Raw genomic sequence first — 27,170 nt, forward strand, 5'->3', positions numbered from 1 at the left:
CTGCAGGAAGGCAAGAAGAACTATAAACCGCAGTCCTGTACACTGAAAGCCCTAAGCAGGCTGGCTTGTTGCAGGATATCACACCATTTAAGTCCTAAAGGGGTAGTTTATTTGCTGCTGCTTTCTCGCTTTTGAAAAACACTTTTGCTCCCAGCTGTGTAGAGCCGCAAGCTCATGCACAACCTATGTCCTTTATAGCTGGTTTCTTGGTTCTTTAATTCCCTTGCTTGTGGCTATTCACAACACAGCACATCTCCTGCTGTCACTGCACACACCCACAAGACTAGCCACAAGAAGTAGATCACAATTTTGCACCAAGCTTATTAGCAGAGGGATTTACATTTGTGGGGGTAGATTGGTTTGATTTATGTTTAATATTTAACAAGCCACAACTGGCCTTTGTTCTAGGCCTTTTCTCTGTTTCTCACTTCTCTGAATGAAAGGGATGGGTCAGCAGAAGACAAGAGCACTGTCTTGATTTACACTTTATATGTGTGCCTGCCTCCTCTGTCTCAAATTATCAACCAAGTGTTGGTAAATCGTATCCCAGCATGGAGAGGTGCTGCACAACCTTCTCATGTGCACGCTGTGCCATCCCTGGTGTAGGCTAAAACAGTATTGCCTTGGGAGAGGAGAGCAGAACATTGCCTTCTCTTACCCTCCTGCTTGCCCTGCTCTGGCCTGAGTTGCATGTTAAGTTTGGAGATGTGCACTGCTGGGATATGGACACTCACAGCACTCCTTTCCCAGGACCAGCAGTTCTGCACTTCAGTGGAAAATGAACCACAGTGCCAGACACGTGGTGTAAATAGACCTTACTCTCCATCTGCCAGGTCCATTTACTTTGGATGGCCCTTCTAGTGGCAGAAATCTAAAATGGGGCAGCATAATTATACCCCATGATAGCCAGAGAATTCAGCATTAATACGTGTCACGTCATTCCAATTTCCCATCCCACTCCCCAGCTGATCCAAGCCCTTGGCAGAAAAGCCACGGTGGAGAAAGAACTGGCAGTGACCTGATGACAACTATGATCCCATCAAAGATGTTGTACGGGTTCTTAATGTAGCCAAAGGGGCCGTAGACAAGGACTTTGAGCAGCATCTCTAGGGCAAACAGGCTTGTGAAGACGATGTTGCTGATCTCCAAGGCGTTGGTCAGCTCCTCTGGCTACAGGGCAAGAAAGCAACACGGTCAAACAGATGCACAGAGGAAATGGCCATGGGCTGATATGTTCCTCTCTGTTTTCCTGTGTCCCTCCCACAGTTCCCAGGGTCTTATTGGAAACAAGGAATCCCAGCCCATTTTTGGAGCAGTGTCAAAACAAGTGCACTCAATATAAGGACCCAAGAAACTATGCATAGGAGGGTGCTTGTCCATTCTTACAAGAACATCTACGAAGGTAGTATGGCTTTTAAGTCTTCTATTTAGAACTGCATCACTCACGCTGTTTTTACTGCAGAGCTTTATGGGTTCTGCTATATCCCACGCAAAAGTACTTTCAACACAGCACAGCTCTATTCACATACAAACAAAGCACTTTTCCTATGAATAGCTCTTAAAAGTATTAAGAAAACAAATATCTGTGCAAGGATCAATAGTTTTATTTCCCTTGAGTGCCTTTGGAAATCACCCCTAAAAAAAAATCCAAGCCAATTTCTCTTTCTGAAGTCCTAGTCAGTAACTCACAACAGACCTTGTTAAAGAGACAGCAGTAGAGCTGTGAGTGCCAGAATTCCCTCTAGGATCAGAGTGGGTTTCTCTGATTGAACAAGTCTGCATGCAGCTTACACCTACTAAGCACTGATTTTTCCATTTCCCTCCTCCATCATCAGCACCAAATCACCTTCGGCTACAACCTCATATTTCAGACATGGCCTCAGAAATTCCCTTCCTGGGAGGTGCAGCAGTGCCTGCCTCGCACCTGGGCTCCTGATTCATGGCAAGAACCTGGCACAGCAGGGACACATCCATAAGGCTGGCTGGGGTTTGCTCCAACAGCACCGAGCTCTGCAGTGCGCATTTCTAATGCTCACGACCCATTCCTTTGTAAAAGAAGATGACTCTTTTTCATTTCCTCAATGTGATAATATTGCCTAGAAAAAGGTGTTATTTTCATATCTGACTCATCTCCTGACTGATAATAACTTCCTTTACTCCCCATCCATCACTAGACGCTATGTTAATAGTTGGCAGTTTCTTAGGGATGTTGCTGCGTTATTTGTGGCTCTGAAGGGAGAATGCCTCTGTAATCCTGTGGCACGACCACATTTAACTCCATGCTCTGTAAAGCAAATCTCTGGCAATTGAAAGAGAGGGGGAAAGAGTTAACTTGATACCAGGAAGAGCCTGCACAGCCCCTACTATCGGCAGCGACAGTCTGTGGGCTGCTAATGAACCATCACTCATAGACTAAATTACTTTATGCAATAGGCTGCCTTTTGCTCAACCATTTATCCAAGAGAAACAGCACTAAGAGCTGCAGTCCTCATGATTACAATTCATATACACTAATTACTAAGGGACACCAGGGGAAGGACTGTCCAATTTCCATTCTTTAGTTTCCAGCAAGGGGTGACCCAGGCAGCTGTATGGAGCACCAGGACAGCACGGCCCCTGGGCTGTCCCTCCCTACACCTCTCTCACTGTAGAAACAGCGATTCCCTCCCTACCATCAACAAGCATTTGCCACGCTATTCCCTCCCCCGACAATGCCAAAACATCCTGGAAAAGCCAGCTGAAGAAAAGGACTGCTTGAAGATGGCAACTTACCAGCTCCCCAGTGGAGACTGCACCCAAAATAGAGCCCTGCTGGCTCTGCCAGCCACACTGTAAGTGCCAGTGGTGACAGGATACCATGCCCATGGCATCCTCGGCTGGGGTTATGCAAGAGCACTCTTGACAAGAAGCAGAATAGCTTGCTAAATTCCTGTAGCCCTCCAGGCAGCAGAACGAGTCTCCTTACAGGATTCCACGGTTTGTTGTACGCGTGGGATTGCAACCAGTTAATGTGCCACTATAACTGCTTAAATTGATGTGCCAATTTCCTTTGACAACTCGGTGCCCCTATCGTTTACTCTTCAGCTTTTGCGTCGTATTTGAGTTCAGAAGAAAAGCTGCAGCAATCTGCCATGGGCAGTGAGAGAGGGCATGAGAAAGAAGGAAAGGAGAGGATGCAAACTAGATTATCAATAGCAGTGGTGAGGAGCTGATCCAGCAGATCAAGAATGATGATGGGGGAAGCCTGGGCAAGGTGATGGCAGCAGGCTAATGCTGCAAAGCCAATAATCGTGCTTCAGATGAGATCTTCATTATCCTTTAGTGGTCATACCCGGTGTGAGGCAGAACTCACTTGGCAACAAGGACTGCTGGAATGTGAGGTGGTGGGAGTGCAGTCTCACAGTGACCTGCATGCAGAACCCACTAGGCAGTGACAAGGATGGATGGCCCTTCATGCTGGCTGAGCTTCTGTATTATTAGAGTGGAAACTGAACAGCAGATGAGCCAAACATCCAGGGATACCTCCTTCAAATGTAATTACCTTCTTTCAACACCAACCGGAGCCTAGAAAACAGCCTGCAGTGGGTGTTTCTATGGCTTATGAAATAGTTTGTTGCTCAGATTGCAATTCATTTCCCACTTCTCCTCAAGTACTGATGAGCAAAGATCTACGAGGAGGGTCAAGGAAGAGACAGCTGGAAGCCAAGATGGATTTGGCCATTCCCCTGGAGTCAGCCACTAGGAGACACTGTTGTGTTGCTCAAATTCAAACCAACCCCAGATCAGGAATTTTTCCAGGAGCCTTTTTTTTTTTTTTTTCTCTGGGAAAAACAAAATGTTGATTTGCTGAAAACAAAACTTTTCATGGCAAGGATTATTTCTGTCAAACTTCCTGGCCGGAAGAAAATGAAGTTGCAATAAAGCTTTCGAATTGCTATCATGTCTTGTTTTGACCTGCTCAGAAAAGGAAATTGCAGACTTTTTGCTTGAGATGTGATTGTGCTGCAAAACGCACCTTCCTTTCTAGCAAGGAGTGGCTAACAAAGCTTGGCATCAAAACGATCCACATCCAAGAGGGTAGTTCTAAAGAGGCATCTTTTGCTTTTTACCAGATGCTTTGTTACTTATTGCCTTAACAACAATGACAAGGCAACTACTTCCTCACTGGAAGGCTCTGTCTGTATCAGTGAGAAGTTCCTTTTTCAAAGGACAGTGAGAGCGCGTGACCCCTCATCCGCTCCGGATATCTCTACATCTTTTGCTGCTGCAATTCTTGACCTTTAGAGTGGTTCAAGTTTTTAGAAGCAATACAGGCCAGACAGCAACCAAACAACACAGTGTTATGCCACAAAACACCCAGGAACCACCACAACGGATGCAATGTAGGACACGGTGGGTACAGCTGTCCCTTGGGCATGAGAGACCACAGTGCAGCTCAGAGAGAGATGGAAGCCGTCATGCTGGAGACAGCAGAAATGAGCACAAAGAATGGCTAATCCACATGTGTTTCCATCAGATCAGGTCCCAGGTAATGTCTATAAAAGGTCCATATTCAAACATGAATCTCACAGATTTCAGATTAATCCTATTTAGCTTCAGGAGTAAGCATCCCATCATGGGATCAATTTGCAAGACTTCAGCATCCTTTAATGTGAGTTTAAAACAACAGCCTTGACACCAAGCAAAACACGTCCCAGGAAAGCACAACCACCTCTGCACACTTTTAGGCCATACTCACGCTGCAGAATGTTGCAGTGATTCAAAGCCATGTTTTTATTAGGGACAAACCTCAATCGTTTCAGCAGTTCATTCTGAGTTCAGATAAACAGACAAAAAATCCTTTTCTAAATAGTTTGGGTCTGAAAACCTCAGAAGGATGGTCTCCTTTTGAGAACCTGATATTTCTGGTTTTAGTAAGATGCAACGCAAACCTAAAGCCTTCCTGGAATCAGGAGAAAAATCAATAAAAGAGAAACCCATAATGGTCAAATTATTGATGACGCCTACAAAGGGAGGATGAAGACCAAGAGTAAGACTCTGCAGCCCGAGATTTCTCTTAGTACAGCTGAATTACTGCAGTTCTTCAAGCACGCCACTTTATCTCCTTGTGCTTTTCTTCATCCTTTTGCCAATCTTCTACCTACCCCCTCTTGATTCCTGCATCCACAAAGACCTATTTTACATAGCTTGGGCTCAATCCCCAGCAGGTTGGCCCTGTGCTTTGGCTGGGAACCTTTTTGCTCTGATACTGAGAATAAATAATCATGCCTGCATCACACCGGAGAAAAGAGCTGTTAGACACCTGGTCCCTCCTGCTGAATGAACAGGGAAGGATATTTCTAGAGGAAAGGATGTGCTTTGCTTCAGCAATCCCCCTCAAGTCCAAAGCAGTCGTTTGGCTCCTCCTGAACAGGCAGAGCAGAGGCTGGCAGAGCCGCAGAGGAGTGGTAAACAAATCCAGAACATTTAGTCTCATAAACATCCTTTGCACTTGTGTTGTTTTTTTCTCTAGTCCTGAGCCGAAAGCTGTCAATGGGATTCTGAGCACTTGTTTATGTTGGCTTTTCTGCTTTATACTTTTAAGCTCAGTCTGCAGAGACTCTGACCAGGAAGAGGAGACATAATGAACCATCAGTTTACACTCTGCTTCCGGACACTCTGCATTTTCTCTCTTCACACTATTTTCAAGGGCTGTCATTTTCCAATTACCAGCTAATCCATTACAATGACTTTACCTGCCTCTGAGCTCTGGCATTGCCTTCATTTCACAATTAATACCTGAAGAGAATGCAAGAGAAAGGGAAGGAGCAGGGGAGAGGGACATTCAGGCTAATTACAATGAGGTAAAGGGAAGGAAAGTCCAAACCACACAACTCTTTGCACTAATAAACCCAAATCATGGCAATTACTACAATCCTGGATAATCCAAGCATTAAGCATCTTTAGTTTCAGTATGCCTACAGGTTGTAAAAGCATATCAGGACACCTGCAGCCTCTGTCACAATGTTACCAGCTGCAAAAAGATGAGAATCCCACAAAATCCATGCAAAGAACCCCCAGTGTAGTGACACTCTCCTCTGTAGCCTCACCTCAAGCCCCAGCACTGCCTCCCAAAGGGCACCATGACCACAACCCTCTGAGCTTCCACCCCTCTGCATCACACCGACTGCACACAACAGAGCTACACTTGAGCCAGCTTTTCCTCTATGGGTGAGATTAAAGCCTGCCTGCTTTACTCACTGAAGCTACACAGCCTCCTACAGAACTAATCTGTTTAACTGATGGATTTCTGGGCTCCATATTACATTTGTATGGTTTACATGCCACTATGAAAGCAATTGCAAGATGAAAGCCAGTTTTCTGGGACAGATTAAAGTGGGAAGAATTAGGAGTTTTTGTTTGTTTGTTTATTTGGGTTTTAAAATAAGAAATAGTGGTAAAAAAATGGCAGAAAATAGTTTAAACAAGTCTGAAGCACTGGCACTACAGGAAGGGAGCAAATCAATGTAAGTGCTAGAGAGAGTTTGACATTGCAAAATATTCTTCCAACTTTTTCTATAGAACTGGAACATGTAGGAAACATCTGCCTAATGCTACAGGAGAACCTCATAGTGAGCTCCAGCTTGCAACCCTGGAGCTGCATGCCCCCATACACACCTAGAGTGAGGTGTTGGGTAAAACACTGTGTGGTGTTGCTGGAGGCTGGGCTTAACATGCTGGGTTGAGATGCAGGAGATGTTTCATGCACCTGTGGTGAGATATAAGCGTGTACTACAGAAATGCAGTAACAACTAACACCAGAAATGGGTGAGGGAGGGTAACTGTAGGGACTCAAACTGCAGCAGAAGTGACAGGGTTGCCCTAAACTCTGCCAGCTGTGTGCTCGTTTTTCTTTGCAGCTATTTCATTCTTTACAGCTATTTCATTCTAGCAACAACAAAACAATTTGGGAAAAGGCCCTCTTGGAGGGAGTTTGAAGAGCCAGAAGCTCACAGCTGAAGCAAAGAGCTGTCAGGGAACGTAAGTGACATCTCAGAAAGCTGCCAGTGAATGTGAAGGCTATGTTTTAACCTTTTCTCCCTATTATTTCTTTTTTCACTTGTCAAAGACCAAAGTGGAAATACTGATATTTCTATGGTGAAAAGAAAATAAAAGAAAAATAAAGATATAAGAGAAAAAAAGATAAGAGAAGAGAAGGGAAAAGAGAAGAGGAAAAGGGAAAGAAAAAGGGAAAGGAAGGAGAAAAAAAAGAGAAAAGCTATTTAAGACTCGGCTTCTTTTCTCCTCTTCATTCCTTGCCCTTAATTTGACCTTAAAACATAGGCCCTTTGAGTTACTGCACTGTAAAATATTTCTTTTATAAACTGTCCAGATGTAGGTTATTGACTCCTAGGACTCTAACTGCATTACTATCAACTTCAGACTAGTTTAGCTGATCTAGACTAAAGCACAGACAACAGAAATTGCCTTGCCTTCATATGCTATAGCTTCGGTTACTAGCAAATATTGCTTGAATAGTGCTTTTCCATGTGTACAACTGCAGATAAAAGTTATTTATGCTCTCTGGCCTTAGAAAGAGATAGGAGACTTGAACCAGGATGCCCCAGCTCCTAGATGCCTGCCCTGGCCATCAAGATGTCTGCTATTCTGAGGTGACTTCTGCCCTGCACTGGACAGCCAACCAGGGTTGGGGTTAACAGATGGGGTTATCATCTCTTTGACAAGCTTGTGCTTTCTGATGAAAGAAAAATGTATGGCTGAGAGATTTCCAAGGGCGCCCAATTTATAAGGAGGCAAAGAGAATTAGAGATATTGTTCCTCATGTGTACTGATGAATGTTCTCTTTCTGGCTTTGCAATTATAAATGGCAATTTTTTTCTCTTACTCACATCTACTCTCAGGTTTTATGCTCTCCTCTAAATGGGATCCTTCATGTGGAGCGATAACAGTTTAATTGAAGGTAGCTGATGGTAATTTTTCTTCCTTTCAATTGACCTACTTGATCTCCTAATGCTCTGTGGAACTGCTTTTACCTCTCTGCTCTGTGGATGAAAGTCACTGCTAATAATTTCTTACCTAACTGCATATGGTCAAACAAATGCAAAATGCACTGCTCCCTTTCGGAGCTGCAAACAAAGCATCAGTGGAGGACAGGAGGAAGCTGAGCAAGACTGATGTAATCCAGCATGCAAAAAAAGAAAAAGGGGGAAAAAAAAATAAAGAAAGCCATTAAAGTTATTCAGCAATGACCATACACACACCAAAGTTATATACAACCCGGGGCTACTGTAGAAAGCCTTCACATTCACTCTTGTAACAAAAGCTATTGGTCAGGGAGTTAGCACTGAGGAATAATCAGCTCATCTTTGTAGCTACCTTAGGAAACTTCCCAGGCAGAAGGTCCCACATGGCACAACATATTTGCTGTATTACTTCCCCATTTCTCAGTTTCATTCAGCAAAATGCAATTTCATTTCAAGTGGCATAAATGCCAAGCTGGATTAGATCAATTGCTGCCTTCTCCACCCTCGGGAGGAAAGGACCTGGGCAATCTGAATCGCTACCAGCAGTAGCACATAGAACTACAGCTACTATTCTTGAAAAGTAGGTCAATCAGCCAGATTATATCTTGATGGAGGATCACTTGGCCCGACAGATGGCTGAAAAAATAAGACTTGAAGTGAAATAAAAAAGAATAAATGAATAACCCCGCAAACAAGGCCCGAAGTGCTCAGGTTTAGTCATTAAAGGAGAAGTCTCAGGAGGAAGGAGTCAGCTCTCCAGACAACAACCAAGGATGAAAGCCTGCAGCCATACACTAGGCACAGTAACAGCCCATCTGAGGACAGAGTCCATAGCACAGACTGTGAACTGGCTGCCTGTCAGTACTAATAGACCGATCAGTTTCATTGAAATAGGAGGAAAAAAAAGCAAATATGCCTGAGTTGAGGATGACAAATGCCCAGTTGCTCCTACAGTGCTGGGTGCAAATGAAGCAGCAGGGCTGCACCTACCCCAGTACGTCAGAAAACACCCATAGTGACCTCCTGGCATTTCAGTAGAGGACCTGTTACTTCTACCCATTCTTTCCTCTCGCAAGCAGCTGTTAAATATCAGCAGGCTTCTCTCTGCAAGCAGGATGCCATCCATCCCACTTCGGCTTCATTCCTTTAAGAGTGGCTGGCAAAACTCCAAGGAAATTATACAGACTGAATCATTCTCATCCATATGCTGGTGGAGTCCTTCAAAGAATCGGCGGATCTGCGAGGCACGACATCTCTTTGCAAGTCCTGTGTTGACTCTCGTCCAATGTACTTGGCTAATCTCTCACCATAAAGAAATTACATATTCACACAATGAACTGCATTCACACAGTTCTTGTCTGTCCCAAAGCTCTTTGGTCCTGACCGCTCTGTGCGCTGAAGTCAACAACAAGTGTTCAAAAATCATCAGCCTAATGCCCCAAATCAGCTTCACAAATCATACATTATTGACGGATTATGCATCATAGAATATGATTTCTTTTACTTTATACTTGGGCTGAGAACACCTTGCATTGCAAACCATTAACCAGAAAGAAGAGCTTGAGCTTACAGTTCCCTTTTGGATGTAAACTGAGTCGGAGGATTTCAGGAGGTAGAGAATTTAAGACAAAGCACACGGTATTGTGAGACGTGCTATCAAAGAATAGACACAAAGAATATGCTACAACTGCTCTGAGGTACAAATGGACACAAAGGAGCCTGCACAAAAAATCAAGGTTGATTTCATTTGCCAAAATCTCACAGACAAACTACAACTGCCTATTTTTGACTGTGCACAAAGTGTCTGTGCTTACTGTCCATCAGAGGAGGCTCTGACCGTGGCCATTAAAGGTGGCAGATGCATGAAGAGAATTTAAAACCTACCCAAACAATTTGATTGTCCTGCAAGAGGCACCTTTAGCATTGCTTATATGATCTTCTCCCACATCTAAGCAACAGGCTCGCTCCCTGATAACAGACAGATCAAAAGCCTGTGGGTTGTCATTAGCAGACAAACTCAATAGAAATTGTTTACTTCACCCAAGCTAATGGCACTGGAAATATTTAATCAAAAAATGGACACACTCTCTCTATTACTGCCAAGATGATTCAGAAGGGGACACTTAAATCTATTTTGTCAAGACATTATTCATCCCCTGCTAACAGACCTTTATAGAGTGCCCCTTTGAATAATGTGCATTCGTCATTTGCGGGCTGCGTATTGGTATTAGGAGATGTGGAGCATCAAGAAAACACACCAGAGGACTGCTGATAGGAAGAACAGGATGGGGAGTATGTTTAGTCTACAGCTGACAAAGACCTTGACTTAGTCAACTATTAAGCCCAAGGAGCAGAAACTGAAGTGGGCTGATGGGGAAATAAGTCCAAGGAGAGGATAGTTCTCCAGAAGAGTTTGAGCAATCTGCTGTAATTGAACTCTGAGTGCTGGGTATAGAAAGAAGAGATGATTAGGAGAGCTTTCCTACAGAGGTTCAAGGACCTTCATGTAGAAGAAAACAGAAATGTTGGGTGGACATCAGGAGAAGATTAGGTGGTACAATTCCCACAGGGATCATACACCTGAGCCTTGATTTTTGGGCCATCAGGGGCAGGTTTAGTGTCTACAACAAGATGCCAATTGTCAGGACTCCCAAGTTCTTTTCCTAACAACTCTCAGCTTTCTAACTGTCTACTTTTTCACATGATCCTCAACAAGGATCAGACACCAGAGCACAGGTAGTTCCTGTGCAGAGACTTTCTTTAGCCAAGGACATCCACTTAATGCAGTTGTTCTAAAAGATATGAAATGACTTATGATCTTCATATATAAAGAATGGAACTTGTCTTAGAGCAAGAAGATGAACTGGGTGAGCTGAGCTCTGTTTGCTGTGATTTTTGTGGTGCTGGTTGAAAAAGATTTCTTGGGTTATTAGATCCAGGCCACTGCTATTGTGGGTAGCTACATCTTACTGCTGTATTTGTAAACTGACAAAGTTCAGTTCTCAGGGATTTCTGCTGGGGACAACAGAGTTGTGGGAACCTCCAGCTCTTTCGTTCTCCAGACAAGACTGTTTGGTACAAACTCAGATTTGAAGGAGTTTTTCTGCAGCTTCCAGAAACACTCATGAGCTGTTTGAGATTCAAAAGCTTCATCAGCATTGAAACGATTATCTGCAAATTCACATCTGTAATACAGGCAGCAACTCTTCTCTGAATCAAAGACATACACTGGGAGCCAGCAAAACAAATTCAAGGAAAATCCACCTTTCTTCCCCTCTAGCAAGCCTAAAGCAACCCAGACAATTGTTACAAGCTTGTATTTGTCCCTGAGAACACAATGCTGCAAGCAGCCCAGGGTGCTCTAGCCTGCAGCCAAAGCAGGCAGATGGGAACTTCAGATCTGCCACACTGTTCTTGCAAGTGAATTATTGATACATTCTCCTTAGCCATGAGCATCACACTAAAGTGGCAATTAAAACCTTCCACAATGATCAAAAAGAAAAGGCAAAGATGGGAGGGTATAAAACCAGACTGTACTTGCTTATTGGATGTAATGAAATAAAATACCTATTAAGACAGAGAAATAACAATTATTTCAGCCCTAATAACAGAAGCGCTAATTCAAGTTATTGTAAGTATTACGAGGCTGCTGTGCCAAGCTGCCAGAGATGTAGGGCTGCTGAACACCCGAGAGCAGGGACTCTCCCCAGGCTGCTGCAGTGGATGCATTTGGTTTTGGAAGCTGTTAGTTCAGCCCTGGTGCACTGGGCAAAGGGGACTGTCATCCTAACACTAATTACACTGCTAATGGCAACAATAACAACACCTCTCAAATCATCAGCACTGATGTCATGAACGCCAAAGCAATGCAATTAAGTGCTGCTGTCGTTTCAAGTAGAGCTGTGCAGCAGAGGAAAGCAAAGGTAAAAGAAGCAGCACAAGCCTTCTGATTTACCAGCTTGAGGCAGTTTCCCTATGGAAGATGCCACAGTTGGCCCTTGTGCCCTGCACAGACCCTGCAGTCCTTTGTGCTGCCTTGCACCACCACCCACAGCCTGCTTTGCCCAGGTCCTGAACAAAGCACGTGGCATTACCACCCTGCTCTCCCATCACCATGCACTCACCAGGGGGGAAATCTGTCAGAAGGAGCAGACAGAGTGAAAAAATGTATTTAATTTGCAGCCTTCACACGTGTCACACTTGAGTTTTCCTCCTGGCAGCATTTCACACCCCTGCCATGGCTCTGGCTGCAGGAACAATGTGGGCCCTTCTTCCAGCTCTGCTCTGCTGCATGGGGCTTCGATCCACTCCCTGCCCTGGGAGCAGGGCCAGGCATCCCCTGCTGTAAGGCAGCACCAGGAAAAAGCCAAACCCATCCCTATCTTCCACAGAGCAATATCGGTTCCCAAATGGAACAGGCAACGCAAGATTTTACTCAAAGAGAGTGGGAGTGAAAGGGAATTGAGATGCAATCTCCAGTGTAGTGGCTTTAATAAACTAGCAAGGCTAAGCCAGCCACACGCAGATGGTGAGCCCTGGAGAAAGCAGCTCAGCTTGCAAAGGTTCAGCCCCAGTGGGAATCCTCCTCGTGGGTTTCCAAACCAGACAGACTGTGGCAAAAGCTGTCATATTACTTTATTTCTCAGCCCCTAAAGTATCAAGGGATGGGATACACAGTGGTTCTCAAGCACTTATTTGCTAAACATCGGGACTCGCTCAAATGCTCTCGCTTGAGAAGGCGATGAGTGTTTCCATGGCAATGAGCTATTGCCTTGGTGACCGTGGGCCTGGATGGGCACTGTGAAACCACCATGACCCTTGGACACCCAAGCACAGCAAGAGGCTTCCTCCTTTGCTGTCTGATGATGTTTCCTTCATTTCTGAGCTCATCCCTGTTTAAAAGTTGCTGTGGCTTGCTGTGCCAGGGACAGAGGCCCAAATTACCACAGAAATGTGCCCTCTGCACCAGCATCTCCATAGCACAACACAGAGCATCCTTTGCTGTTAGAAAACCAACCCTATGCCCAATCCTGGCTGCTCTGAGCAGTGCTCCATCTAAAAGCTGTAACAGGAAGAAAGCAGAGGAGGCTCAGGACTTAGAAGTACGCCAATCTATATGCATTTAAACCTTTTAAGAGGGGTCAAACTGAGAGGCGGTGGTGTTAACAGGGTGAAGGAGGGAGCCTGCACATAAAGAGACAGCTTCACACCTAGATAGGTATCCTCCTCGGCAAGATGTTCATCTATATTTTAGTGTCAGACGAAAAAAACAGGTGTGTCTCTCTCCAAACAACCTCCAGATAAACCCCCTGCTATCACAAAAGCTTCAGCCTGGGTTGATATAACAGAAGATTGTTGCATCTCTACCTTTGAGTACCTCCACTGTGTTCCTTTCCCAACTTTATCGCTGTAACACACACTTCTTCCTGGCGACCGGCAGTCTGAAACCAGATCAACCCCAATCACTACAGTAAATCTTTTCAAATTTGTTCAAGCCCTGAACTTTGCAACTCCAAAGTGGTTTCTATGGAGATGCTAAAAAAAATAGAACGGCACCTTCTGGGTGCAGCATTTGGCACAGCAAAAACTACGGGTGCGTGGAAACGTGGGGTGAGAGGAGGGAGAACAGGGAATTAAGAGACCCAGAATGCGACTGCTTACACAGAGCTGCTGTTAATGGGGTAAGTCACTGCTTTGTTAACCAAACTGACACCCTGCACTCAGCAACGCACAGTTTAATTAACTGCAGGCGATGGGGCATTCATACAGGGGAGGACAGGCTGCCCAATTTCCTTATGGTGTGTGGACGTGATAGGGAGAGGGAGGGACGTGAGCATTTGCAAGGCAGAAGCAATCCCTGTGCATTAAGAGGTTTCTCAGAAGCGCACTGAAGCTGCATTTGGCTGCCTCTCAGAGCAGCTCTATCTCCTATCTTAATCTGCAAAACTGGGCAGAGGAGTCCAAATCTTGCAACTTCCTACACAATCTATTTTAGAGTCTCGAAAACAAAAACAACACACAACAGGAAGGATGTGATTACTAGAAATATGTCTGAACTCTCCCACACCCCGGCCCAATCAATCTCGACAGCTTCTCCATTTGCATCATTAGATGGAGCTTTCCCAGCTCATCCCACTCTGTCCCATCTGCACGGTCCCATTGGATCGGTGCTTGGCCTGCACCGATGCCCAGCTGCCTCAGCACTTGTGCCAGGAAAGCTCTGCTCTGCTTTCCCCAAGTACAGTGGGACACAGAGATGCCCACAGCATGGCTGAAAGGTCACTTCTCATACTGAGAACTGCCTTGAGCCATGCGGAACCTAAACAGAGACCCTACAGAGACACAGCCATGAGCCTAATGGCTCTGACAAGACCTTCCATACCAACTGCACTATACTTAATGCACCCAAAGAGCTGTTTAAGCAAAGGCCAAAAGCTATTTGAGAATTTCAAATACGGACATACAATTAGAAAAGCATTCAGCATTTCAGATGATGACAAATAACCCCAGACTGGAGCAACTTAGAAAGTATCAGTTCTTCACTTCACTGTGATGACACAAGGTCCTCTGCTGTGATGTTTTACATGCTTTCCCAAGAGCCCAAGCTTGTTAACCTTCATTTTAACTGAATGTTTTCAGAGAAGTGACAGCTGCAACAATAAATATGGCATGCAGATTTCATGCTATAGTTAAAAGATCAAATATGTATGAACACCTCTGCTATTACACACTGACTATCAAGGGGGAAAAGGAATGAGAGGGAGTCTATAGCATTAAATCATTTCTGAAACACAAAAGGAATTATTCAGGCTTGGGTGGGAAGCATCTGCTCCACCGTTAGCTGCAGGGTCAGGATCTGTCTGTTGGTCTCAGCCTGACTGCCCATCACTCACTTACAGGTTAAACAGTCTCAGAAGCAGAGAGAGAATGTACATGAGAAAGACAGAGGCACATAAGTCCTCAGTCACCTACTCTACAGCATGGGAGGGATTCCAGCTACTTTGGTGGGTACCTATATACGCTGGAAGTCTGGCAGCTGGAAGGAAGGGATACAAAAATGAGAATTCCAGCCTGAACCTTGGGAAACCCCAATGGCACAGGGAACAGAGCTAAGGAAAGAAGAGAGGGAAGGAATGAGAGGCAGGAGTGTATCTTTGGTATCTTTGCAAAGTGTTGTGGTGTTAAGCATCCCCCACTCTCACCTCTAGGGATCTTAGAGGTGCTTGAAGCTCCCAGTCCTCAGCACAAACTAGGATTTCTGGGATTTAATCCTCCTCTACTTCCATGCTCTGCTCCTTCTACCTTGGCACATGTATCAGCTGGTACCTGCCAGGTACCAGCACACCACACCACTGGTTCTGTTTAAAGATATCCAAGATTCTGATCTCTTATTTTAGCAGGTTAAAAGAGACCTTAGCATAAGTGAGAAATATGGTCCCCATAACATAGATCATTCACAAGAAGATAATTGCTCAGCAACACAGACTGCTTTCTGACTCTCAGGCTGAAAATCATTTGCACAAATGACTTGACACTGTTTGCACACCCAAGAAGCAGTGACCAGAGACAAACAATGCTAGCTAACACAGCTGACAGCTCCAAGCCCTTCACAAACAAAAGGAAAAGTCTCATTCTCTCCCATGTTGAGCAGCTCCCTGTGGTTTAATTTATTTCTTACTGGCGGGATTTGGGGCAGGTTGGAGCTTTGAAGTTTCTGCCTAGGGGCAGATGGGGACTCCAGGTGTACACACTCCACCACCAGAATAGCATTTGTCACCCCATGAACAAGCCCTTCCAATGCGGAGAGCCAAAACATCTACCACAGGGAACATGTACAGCACTGCTGTGAGTTCTGTTTTACCCAGAGAGCTAAGTGAGAAATGTGAGCACTGTCCTAAGGCTCCACAGGTAGAGCTGCTAGAAGCCATCAACACACTCACGCTTCACAAACCACCTCAAACCAAACTAATTTTAACGCACAGACAAGTCCATGTATAGTCATGCCGAGAGCCAAAGAACTACAGGATCCGTCTGTCTGCAGCAAGCTCAATTCCCTTTGGAGTACAGAAACTAAATAAAAGACTTTTCCTTCTGCTGCTTTCTCCTGCGGGACTATGGTAAGAAGTTTTGGATTCATCTGTGCATGGGACAGGATAGGAAGAGTGGAGGCTTTCATTCAAAAAAGCATCAGATATCTGACAACAGAGAAATGCCTTCACCAGGGGAGAGGCTGTGGGGTCTTCCTGCCCCTGTGCTTTTCCATGGCATATTAGGGGTCTCGGAAGCTTTTCTGCAACAAGGCCTATGCACAGAGTGTTTTTCCCAAATTGGGACTCAGGCTGTCTTTAAGGCTGTAAACCAGACAGAGCAAACAAAAATAGAGCTTGAAAAGAATGCATGCAGGCATGCCAAATCTCCTTCGTTTTTGAGTAAGTCTCGCTCCTTTCAGATGCAGCTCTCTCCCCCCACCTCTCCAGTTCAGTTATAATCAAAACATCCTGATCTTGTGACAAAAGATTCTGAAGGAGGTTTCAAGGAGATGTTTAAAGCTTCATTCATAATTCTGGATAATCTCACTGTCCTAGCTGGTGAGTCTTGGTTAAAACCCGAGGAAAAGCCATGACTCAGGTTGACAGCAGCAGTAAACATACCTGCTTATTTCCTTGCAGTGATTCTTCTGCTCTGGTGAAAGGAGTTAGCCAGACTGCTACCCGGGCATCCTGAATCCTCTGCCTGCAAATCCTCAGCACTGAGAACATGGGCAACTCACAGACTACATTGTCATCACCCCATATGCACTATCCAAACAGTAATCCCACTTTGCTCTTAGGTGCGCCATGACTGTCTTCTCTATAACTCCCTAATATTCTACCAGTTAAATATATTTTCAAGTCCAAATATCTGTAGAAAGAACTCATCCATAGGGAGTGGTTGGCAAGGCACAAAGATATTAAACATGAATATTTCTTTTGCCAGCTGACAGTTGGGAACCACCACTCTATATGCACTGTTAGCCCTTGGACCAGCATTATCTTGCACCACCCCACCCACTCTCTTCTCTGCATATCTCCCTGTGTTATGATCCACATCTCCTCATGCTATGCTTCTATTGCTTCTGGTATGAATCTGGAATGTAAACTTGGTTTTGCAGCATCTACCTGCAACCTTCAGGCATAAATACTAGTGCTGAAAGAGGCACAGCACTCTGTTCCTATTCCCAGTATTGTTATTAGTTGTAATAACATCCAGCAAGCTGAGAATCTCACGTGGTGGGGTGATGTACGCAGAACAAAACACCATCCTCGTTTTGGGAAGCAAAAAAATCCAAGAAAAGCAAAGATAGATGCGGACAGGTTGGGGAGGTGCCAGGGAACAAGAAGACAGCCTCAGCTAATGGGAGAGGGGGTGTTTCTGCGGAACAGCAGAGCTCCCACGACAAGCTCCCTGCTCCTGACACTGCAGGGTGTGCTCCTCTCCCAATCTGCTAAAAGGTGGCACTCACTGATGGCCAGCAGGAAGGAACAGACTCAATGCAACACCACATTCATTGCTTATGAAAGCCACCTTCTTCATTACAGACTCTCTCTCATCACAGTTTCCCTTTGCAGCAAGCAGATGCCCCGCTGTCCAGCTGTATCAAACCTCCCAGCCTTGGAGCACATTAGAGCCATTGTCAGTACAGCATTTGAAACTGGCTGCCCGGGGCTGTGATTTACACACATTTTTTGTGATGAAATGCAGCTGGCAAATGCACTCTGCTTTCATTCTTGAGACTATATTACACATGGTTTATTTTACCTGCCAGTTGAAATGCAAACAATCCGTCTACATTCTATATATAACCACCCGTTGCCATCATGCGTGCCTGTGAAGCATGGGAGCTGAACGGCCTCAGCCACAGAAGGCACCAGGGATGGCTCAGCTGATTTGCTGCATGACCCAGATGGAAGAAAAGCAGCTGGAGGGTCCGGCATGCTGCAGCCACGTGCTGCAGGCCCATTACTGGCACTGAGCAAAGCACCAGATTCCATGCAACTGTTTATGCTGGGAAGCATGTTACTGTCACCTGCTTAAGGAGTCATCTCAGCAGGGAGCGGATGCCATTTGTACGGGCAATCCCTCGCCACACACAGCAATTAATGGTGTAAGAGAGGGGAAGGAACTGAGCCATTGGTGGTGGGAAAAAATGTGCCTACAGCTCTATGGGGAATAGCTTTGTATTACTTCCTAGGCCAATGTGCACATCTATAGGAACCAGATCAGACTGCAAGCTTCCCTTGCCATGACTAGCTCCGTTGTTCTCCTGACTCTCCCGTGACTGCTCAGTATGTCAGCACTCCAATGAATTATTACACTCAGTTTCTGCATTGGAGAGGTACTGTTCCTGTCTGGTAGGAGGCAGAGGAATGGAAGGATCTCTAGTACGCTTGCCCTTATATAGTAAAAAAAAATATACCAAGAACATACAATCCAGCAGAGCAAAACAGAACAGTGGAGGAGTCAGTTAAATTAATTTAAGAGAAAAGCCTCCATGACCACCATTCATAGCAGGCCTCCCATGGAAGGACGTGATTTACATCCTTTGCCATAAAGGCTGCCAAGGTCCAGGGTTCCAGCCTGCCTCCAGACTGCTAACATTTGCTATCTATCTGCCATGCTAGAACACAACTACTTCACTTCTTGCCTACAACCCTCAGTTCCCTGTGACATGGGAATGAAACGTTACTTTGCTGGGTCTAAGTGCTCACCCGTGAGTTGCCACCAGCTCTCACGGCCTGAAATGTGCAGAGAGGACAATAAACTTGGTGGCACTTTGGGGTTTGTCCCAACAGTGTCATTCAAATGCAGTCTGGAAAGCACTCAAGAATCAGTGTGAGCTCAGTGCAGAAGAAAATGAGAAACACTTCTCTTCCCCAAAGTCTCCAGATAAAGCTCTTCACCTCCCACTCAAGAGGTGGAGACAGAATTCAGCCATCAGCAGCTGCTTGCTGAACAAGTTGAATTTCCATTGCTCTGCTCAGAAGACACAATACATGATCTCAAAGCCTCCGTACCAAACCAGTGCCTGGGGAAAGCCTCAGAGGGAAGCAGGGATGCACTGGGCTGAATTCACACATCCTGGATTGGGCTGGTGGGCATCCGCTTACTTCAATTCCAGGCAGTATGTGAGTACTTAAAGTTACATCACACAAAGTTTGAAGAGTGAACAAGTTTTACCAGCTGAAAGTCAGAATCTCAGCTCGGGATAATATTTTATTGACTCACAACTCAAAAGGAATTTAAGCAATTTGCTCCCAATGCTGCTGAAAGGTTCCATTCTGTCTTTGAATAAGTGCTGAGCTTTCCAGGCCAAAACAATTTTTCAAGCCAAAATTGACAAATGCTCACTAGAGAAGCTGGCTGCTACCTTCAATCACACAGAATTACTTTTACTCCAGAATAATAAAATGTGCTACTCAAACCCAATACTTCTCTCACGCCGATAAGCCATGGACCACTGGGTGCTCACGAAGGTCATCTCCAACCTACTGCAAAGACAGCTGCTCCGAACGAGACACGCCATGGGTGAGAGATCAGAAAACCAATTAAAAGCTCTTTGAACAGCAATAGCTTGGAACAAATACTAATTTGTACTTCTCTTCTGAGAAGTGAATATAAAATAGCATTTCTAGTGCCATTTGATGTAAATTGAGCCTTTTATGTGGGATCATTACAAGTATCAGCAGCTACTTCTGCAAATTCCACTGGGAAGCCAAGTAGGGGTCTCTTCTAACAATTTAGAACACTCAGGGGCCCTCGGGGATGAATTTGGAGCTCGCCTTTAAGGAGAGATATCACCAGCATCTACTTGGACAAATGAACAGGATTCTGTCCTTCTGCCAGATAATGTGGGAGGTGGGAATTGAGTTCTCCTAGCAGGGCAGAATTTGTCTCACATTTTCATGGCCTTAACAACAGATGAGAAGGATTTGAGTCCATCACCCTTTGCCAGGGCTGAACTGACCCTGCAGCAAGAGCCAACTGAAGCAATTATTTCTTCAGACCAGGCATTGATGCACAGGCAGGAGCTGACTCTGGGACAGCAAGCTCTGACCTGTGCCAGGCTCCACACTGCCCCAGTGGCATGGCAGAGGGAGCACATGCTTTTGGAGCACACTGTTCCTGCCTGCTTACTGCAGTACCATGGCACGTTCTCAGCTACTCTGGAGAACTGTCAGCTGCAATGAATGCACAATAACATCATCCAATTTATTGAAATTGCCTGGAAGATTAATGTGAGGATTGCCTTCCTCTTTGTACTTGGCTTTCCTCATCTGTGGGAGTACCTATTTGTGCTTGAGATAGAGAAATATATAAAGCATTAAAAAAAAAAACAAAAAAACCCAAAAAAACCCACCAACAAAAAAAGAAGTACTCCAAAGCAGCCAATTAACCTTTGAAATACAAGTTGTGCTGATGCTAACTAACAGCATCCTGTAACTTCCTAATTACCAACCTTGTACAACCTGGCAGTTGGAAACTGTGCTGGCTGTTAACCGGACGGATGCGCTGTGCGGGAGGATCCGATTGCTGCTAATGACTGATGTCCCAGAGAAACCCACTTGCCTTCATCAGCTGCCTCTCCTGCTACCCAGTTCTCCTGCCACACACTGGCTGCACTGCCACAAAATCCACAGGTCTGGCTCCAGGAAGGGCTGCCTGCTAAAGGACAGTTCTGTGCAAAGCTGCTGCAGCATCTCCTATTCAACCCCACAAATTCTCTGCTGCTATCTCACTTCTGCCTTTAGCCACAGGACAGGATCCTCAACTAAGAGAGTATTACAAATGGGCTGCGTGCATTAAATGGGGTGGTGCCAGCTGTGTTAGCCAAGAGTAAGCAGAGTAATTGTGTGAGCAGACTGCTGGGAGCTTCAAACTCCTATAAAAACGCACATTCAAGCCTTGAAGGAATTTGGATATGGGCAGGTCCCTCTCAGGGGCTGCTGCAATGCAGACAGAGAACAGCCAAAGCGCTGCTGTGACACAGGCACTGCACCCTGCCCTGCAGCTACTGTGAGAGCCAGCAGAAAAGTAATGAAAACCATCAGGTTTTTCCACCATGCTGGCACCTTACAACCTTGATTCCTTCATCCAGAAAGGAGGGACAACAATATTGCTTGCTTGCCTCAAGAGGGCTCCATGCGACTTCTCTGCAAAGTGCTGCTATGTCCCAGGATGAGAGGCAAGATAATGCACCAAGGATTGGTACTGCTCTCTCTTCCATGCTATTTGTTGCTCAGTGCCCTCCACCCAGGCCACATGCACAGGATTGATGTCTTGACTTGGAACTACATTCAATTAAAAAAGGCATGCAGTGCACCCATCTATCTGCAAAGCCACTGATGTCTGTATGAAGTCTGAGAAGCCAGAAAGGAAAAGGAAGCAGTTGTTAATGAGTTTTTTTTAAAGGGACTGTGCATTTCCTTACAATTGGGGAGGTTCGGGGAGAGCTTCCCTGTGTCTGCTGCACCGATTGCAGCCCAGTTTAATAAAACTTTTTAATGATTGTTTAGTAAAACAGTAAAACAAGTAGCAAGAATCAGAACCAGAGAACTTGCTCAAGCTGCTCTACCCAGAGCAAATGTCTCCATGGCAGATGATATTTTGCAGGGCTTCAGAGCCCATGCTGCTGAGAGGGCAGGAGGCTTCCCCAGAGCAAGCCCCTGAATGTGGCTCACTGGTAACACTGAACAGCCCAGGGGAGCAAAGAAAGAGGAGAGTCAGGAGGATAATAGAGGGTAGCTTGCCTCCTAAACAAGCTCCTAAACCCTTGGGGGAATGGCCTCCAGGTTCACCCTTTGGAGAATGAAAAAGGAGATGATGGGAATGCCCATGTCTGGCTAACAGCCTGGAGAACACTCACGCCTTCACACCTTCCAATATCTGCTCTAAGCAAATATGGAACACCGTGGCAGCATCCCTCAATCAGCAACCAGAGTGCAGTAATTAAACTTTATCCTGGCATGGAGCACGTTGTACCCAAAATGAGCCTTTCTTTTTTTTAACCTCCATGCCTTCTTTTCCATCACCACCCTGCAGGCTGGTGACAACTTTGCTCAGGCATCTCCTCCTTTACTTCCCAAAAAGCCAGCCCTGCACCTCAAGCCTCACAACCAATTCTCACACCAGGAGATCTGCAGCCTCTGAAATCACTCTGTTGATGGGAGAATGTTGGGGTGAGATGCATCAAGCCTGGGTTCTGACAGCTCTGCAGCTTATTATCCCTGCTGGGCTCCAGTGACACATCGCAGGGCAAGCACATGGAGGAACTTGTACAGGTTTCACTTCAGAATTCCCCCCTTTTTATTGGACCCAAGGTGGGCAGTGCCTGCGAGCAAAGCTGGCACGCGCCTGATGCTCCCTAGCCAAATGCCTCAGAATCTTTATTGCCATTGGTTTTGAAATGATTTAAACCAAATGTTTTACAAGGTAAGATCCCATAAAAGTCTGCCAGTTAGAGTTTTCCTTTATTAGCAGCAAGGACATAATTATTGCAATTTGCCTTTGTACAAGTGACTGTGGACAGACTCCATGTGATCCCCAGGCTTTCTCTGCACAGCCTGCCTAAAGCTTTCCCCAAGCACCCATCACAGCAATACCCAAGGACTGACAAATGTGTATCCGCCTGACAAAAGAGTATCCATGCAGAAATGCAGCCGCTGTGAGGAATGAATGGTTTATTCAGAGGTGACTGACAAGGTGTACTTCCTAATTTTAAAACTTGTGGAACAACTAAGCAGACAGAAAGCTGACAGCGACAGCTCTTGCTGTGTTGAGTTTGGGCTCTTTCTGCTGTAAGCGTGAACTAATTGATTGCTGCACAGCTGAGGTTCGTGTGTTTCAGCCGAGTGCTTGCTTTTCTGAAAGAAAACATGCTTCAGCCAGCATAGAGGATGGCATAAGGTGGTTCAAAACACCTAAGTGGGGAGAGAATAGAGGAGTAACACTTTGGAGGACTGTTTGCCACAGTCCTGAAAAGAACTGATTTCTGGAATGTGATGGAGAAGAAAACGTAGAGCATCCTGCCTTTGGGTGTACCACACTACTGTCTGCCCTTCCTCCCCACTCCTGAGCAGATGGTGGCAGAGAGGGGGAACAGCTTTATAGATACAGTCCTGTTCTTTATTCTGCAGGGGAAACCTGGGGGAGCGCTGGATGAACCTCTAACTGGAAAATCAGTATGAGGATCTGCTGGCCTTGCTGAGGATATTTTCAACACCCAACGCAGAGGCAGCATGAGAAACTCCAGAGCGTATCTTCAGAAAACAACTGAAAGCAACCATTTTTTCCTGAGACAGAAAAGCAAAGCCTTCCCCAGAGTGACCAGCTGAAGACATCAGATGACTCATCTCCCTCTCCCATCTCAGAGCCCCGTGGCTCCCATCAGCCAGCAAGGACAAGCTGTCCTCGGCTGCCAGCACTGCTTTCTGCCATCGCCACGTTCACGCTAATACTGGGAACAGCATGATTTCTCTTTCCTCCCTCCAAGCACTTAAATGAAAGATCTACTTTGCACCCTATGAGATCAAATTAAACATGTTGGAGCCTTCAGGATGGAACTCACTTTTTTTTTTCTTTTCTCCTTTTCTCTCATTGCTTTTAGCATTGCCTGACAGCTCAAGTTTTCATTGACAAGTCAAAGAAGATCCATCTGGGTAGGTTGAGGTGGAGCTTGTGGGAAGGGCAGCTTCGTACTCATGCACCACCAGTACAGACCAAAGGGGCATTTCCACTATAACAACTCATGCTCATATGAATAATCCACAGGTGATAACTCACAGTCAGCCCCTGAGCTGCCCAGCTCTAACACATGCGTTTCAACTCAGCACCTCAGTGGTGCCGACAGCCACCTTCCACAGGCTTTCCACACATACAGAGGTGCATCTGCTCTATACACACCATCAGGATCAGGCCCTCAGTCCCACCTGGTGTGTACAACTTACACAAAAACCACCCGCTCCTCCTCCAACATGGCTTTGCCGCAGCCATCCCATGCCACAATGCCATCACACCGCGAGCGCCCAGCACCACAAACCCTCCAGGCTGCTGAGGCCAGCCACGCTCACCTGCTCGTGGTACTCGATGCCCATGCTGAGAGTGTTCACAAGGATCGCGATCATGATCCCACGGTTGAAGTACTTGCTGTCCACAATCCTCTTCAGCTTGCTGCCAAATGCCTTCCACAGGCGGGTGACCTTGTTCCTCTCCTTGGGTTTCTTCTTCTTTCTCTTCCTCCTGCTGCGCTGCTGCTGCAGTTGGTCCCTGTGGTCACCGTGCCGCAGGTCCTGGGTGAACTCATAGACACCATTGCTGTCAGAGTCACAGCTGTCGGACTCACTGAAAGCAAACTCGGGGTCCTCCAGGAGGCTGGCACAGAAGGGACAGTCCTGCAGCTCGCAGCTCAGCGTGCCGCCCGGTGGGCTGGGCAGTGGGCAGGCCATGCTCAGCCCTGACAGCCGGCTGGGTGTCCTCCGCAGACCTGCAATGGAAGAGCACACTGTGAGCTCCTTGCATCCATGCCCTTCCTGCAACACAGTGGCTGTACTCTCTGCATGCCCACACGGGTGGCAGAAGTGGCTTCTGCTACATCCTTGAGTACATCCTTGCAGTACTCCATCTTACCAAGCAGCTCTCAATCTGCCTCATTTCTCCATCTGTTCTGCTCTCTCCAACCCCCAACACCCACCCTTCAACCCCATTCAGGGCCAAGGGACCTGCCCTTGCAGTGATGGCCATGCTGTGCTCTGCTGATCCACACACCTCTCACTTTCAATTATTTCTGATTATATCTGACCAAGTTAACATCATTAGCGGTGATCTGAGTGCTGTCACAAGCCGTTACACCCAATTTAGATAGCGCTTCCGTATAGATAATAATGAGGAGGGAGAGGGAGAAGTGGACCAAAGGTGGCTACAGACCATGGATCAGTTTGGAGTCACATAGTCCCTTTGCTCTCCTTCATCCCTCCTTCAGCTTTTAATAAAGCTCAGGTGTATTCTTTACTCGAGGCACCGGACTGAGCGTTCAGGGCGTTCTAAAATCAAATACATCACCACATGTTTTGTGGTGTGAGGAGAAACGCTGGCTGCCCTCACAGGGCTGGGGCACAGCGATGACGTGGGCAGGCATCATGAGGATGAGTCAGGTAGAAAAGGAATCAGATTTTGTTTCCTCACATTCAGGAACCAAATTCCCAATTTCCTCATATTTAGCAACTAGATATTAATGGCAGGAAGGAAAAAAGAGCCAAGAGGAATCAATGGATGTTTTCCTTGATGGAAAACATGGTGCAAATGTCACTTTCCCTCTGGGATGTGCTCCTTCCTGGAGGCTGGAGGGGGGTACACATGGATGTGTTTCAGGGAGACCATGCAAAAAGCACTGAGTGGATGCTCCTGGCTGTGGTCCCAGGAGCTTGGAGCTTACCCAGCAGTAATGCTGCTGATTTCAGCCACTCCTGGCTGACTCCTGAGGACATCGTCAAAGAGAAGGCAGCAGCCAACAAAATCCAGCACCTTGTTAGACGGAAAGCTGGTTGGTGACAAAAGTCAAAATATATTTTACTTGTCTGAATGTCACTCAGGTATCAGTAGCCTTCAAAACAGTCCTGTAGGAGAGGGCAGTTCTCCTCCTGGTCATTACATTACAGACACCAGGCGGGTCAGAAATATTTGCCCCCCCTACTCATCCTGCAAGCAGCACTGGTCAGCACTGCACATCAGTAAGGTGTTTCTGACTGGGATTGGTCAGATGAGGAAACACTGCAGCGTGGACCCAGCAGCATGGATACAGAGGCAGTGGGCTTGCCAGTCATCCGGTGTGCTATCAAAGTGTTAAAAATTGTATGAAAAACACTGGCGCCACAGATGTCTTCAAAATACCAGAGTCTCCTTGGCTGCCTGCTAAAATAACCTCACAGCATTGCAGGGCACGAGAATGCAGAGGAACAGCCTGTACTTTATGCTGCTCAATTCCACAACAAAAGAAGGGAAGAGAATACTCTCTCCCACAATTGCATCTTTCCCAGCAGACACCAACCTTGCTTCCAGCTGGGTTTGAGAGTGCCCTGGCTGCTAATACCTCCTTAATGTACTCTGTTATCACTTGTGTGCTCCCCTTGCACAAGTCTGGCAGCGAACAGACCCTGCTTGTTGATTCTAAGAGTTGGGGGGAGAACTAAGTGAAACAGCCCTTTGCTCAAACAGGTGGAGGACAGGAGGGTCGGGCACAGCTTGCAAGCCCACCTCACCTTCCCCGCCTGGCACAGGGACTGCCATGGCTGCTTTGCTAAGCTCAGGCAGGGATGGAGAACCATGAGTTGACCTAAGATGTTGGGCACCTAAAGATCCTCCTAAAGCCTGGAAGACAAAGAGGGATGTGGTGCAGAAGTGAATCTGACTCTGCCCCATGGCAGGAGCAGGAAGGAGAACCTGGAAAGAGCTGGAATTGTGGAAGGGAAGAGCTGGGCACTTGTGCACCAAGATCTCCAGATGGACGTGGCTGGCTTGCTTCCTCTCCCACTCCCTGTGCTCCCCATGGTGCCAGATCAGATGCTGCAACCACCACCCACTTCCTCTACATGTAATCACACTTGAGACAAAACAATCTCAGATTTGTTGAAAGCATTGAGGTGCCCTCCAGGCTGAAATGCCCCATCAAAAGAAGATATTGCAGCTCCATTATTAATAGCAACTCCATCTACCTAAGGCTTTTGAAGAACCACCAGAGGCCACGTGAAAATCTGCAAGCCCTGGGGTGTTGCAGGCATGGCTGAGATGTGGGGATTTGCTCTCCTGGAGCAGCAGAACCCCCTGTGTGTGCAGAGGACCAAACCTCTGAGCTGAGCATTGCCTTCCAAGCAACAGCTCTTCTGCTCGTCCTTGGTTTCCCAGCTCCAGACTTCTGTGAGCCTGGACTTTTATCTCAAGGTAAATACGCATTCTCATAATAACCTTCATTAACTTCCATAGTTAAAGATGTACCAGTGATTCATATAAAGCCCTTGCTTAACAACGGAAGAACACTGCAACTAACCTTGGCCCTTCTGCCCTTCTGCTAAGCTCCCAAAAGTACAGAAATATCTGCTGAAGGCAATTTCTGTAAAC

General features: G+C 46.2%; 1 protein-coding gene across 1 annotated transcript in view; it reads right to left on the reverse strand.

Annotated features, from left to right (window-relative positions):
- The window catches only part of CACNA1H (calcium voltage-gated channel subunit alpha1 H), a 191,087-nt gene that overhangs the window by 46,434 nt on the left and 117,483 nt on the right, over positions 1 to 27,170 (reverse strand). The window contains exons 10-11 of the mRNA XM_015876890.2: positions 24,131 to 24,543; positions 1,019 to 1,170 (exon numbers count right to left, since the gene is read on the reverse strand). Coding sequence (XP_015732376.1) covers positions 1,019 to 1,170; positions 24,131 to 24,543 — 565 coding nt within the window. The remainder of the gene's footprint in view (positions 1 to 1,018; positions 1,171 to 24,130; positions 24,544 to 27,170) is intronic.

The sequence above is a fragment of the Coturnix japonica genome, chromosome 14 (genome assembly GCF_001577835.2).
Source record: "Coturnix japonica isolate 7356 chromosome 14, Coturnix japonica 2.1, whole genome shotgun sequence".
Lineage (NCBI taxonomy): Eukaryota > Metazoa > Chordata > Aves > Galliformes > Phasianidae > Coturnix > Coturnix japonica.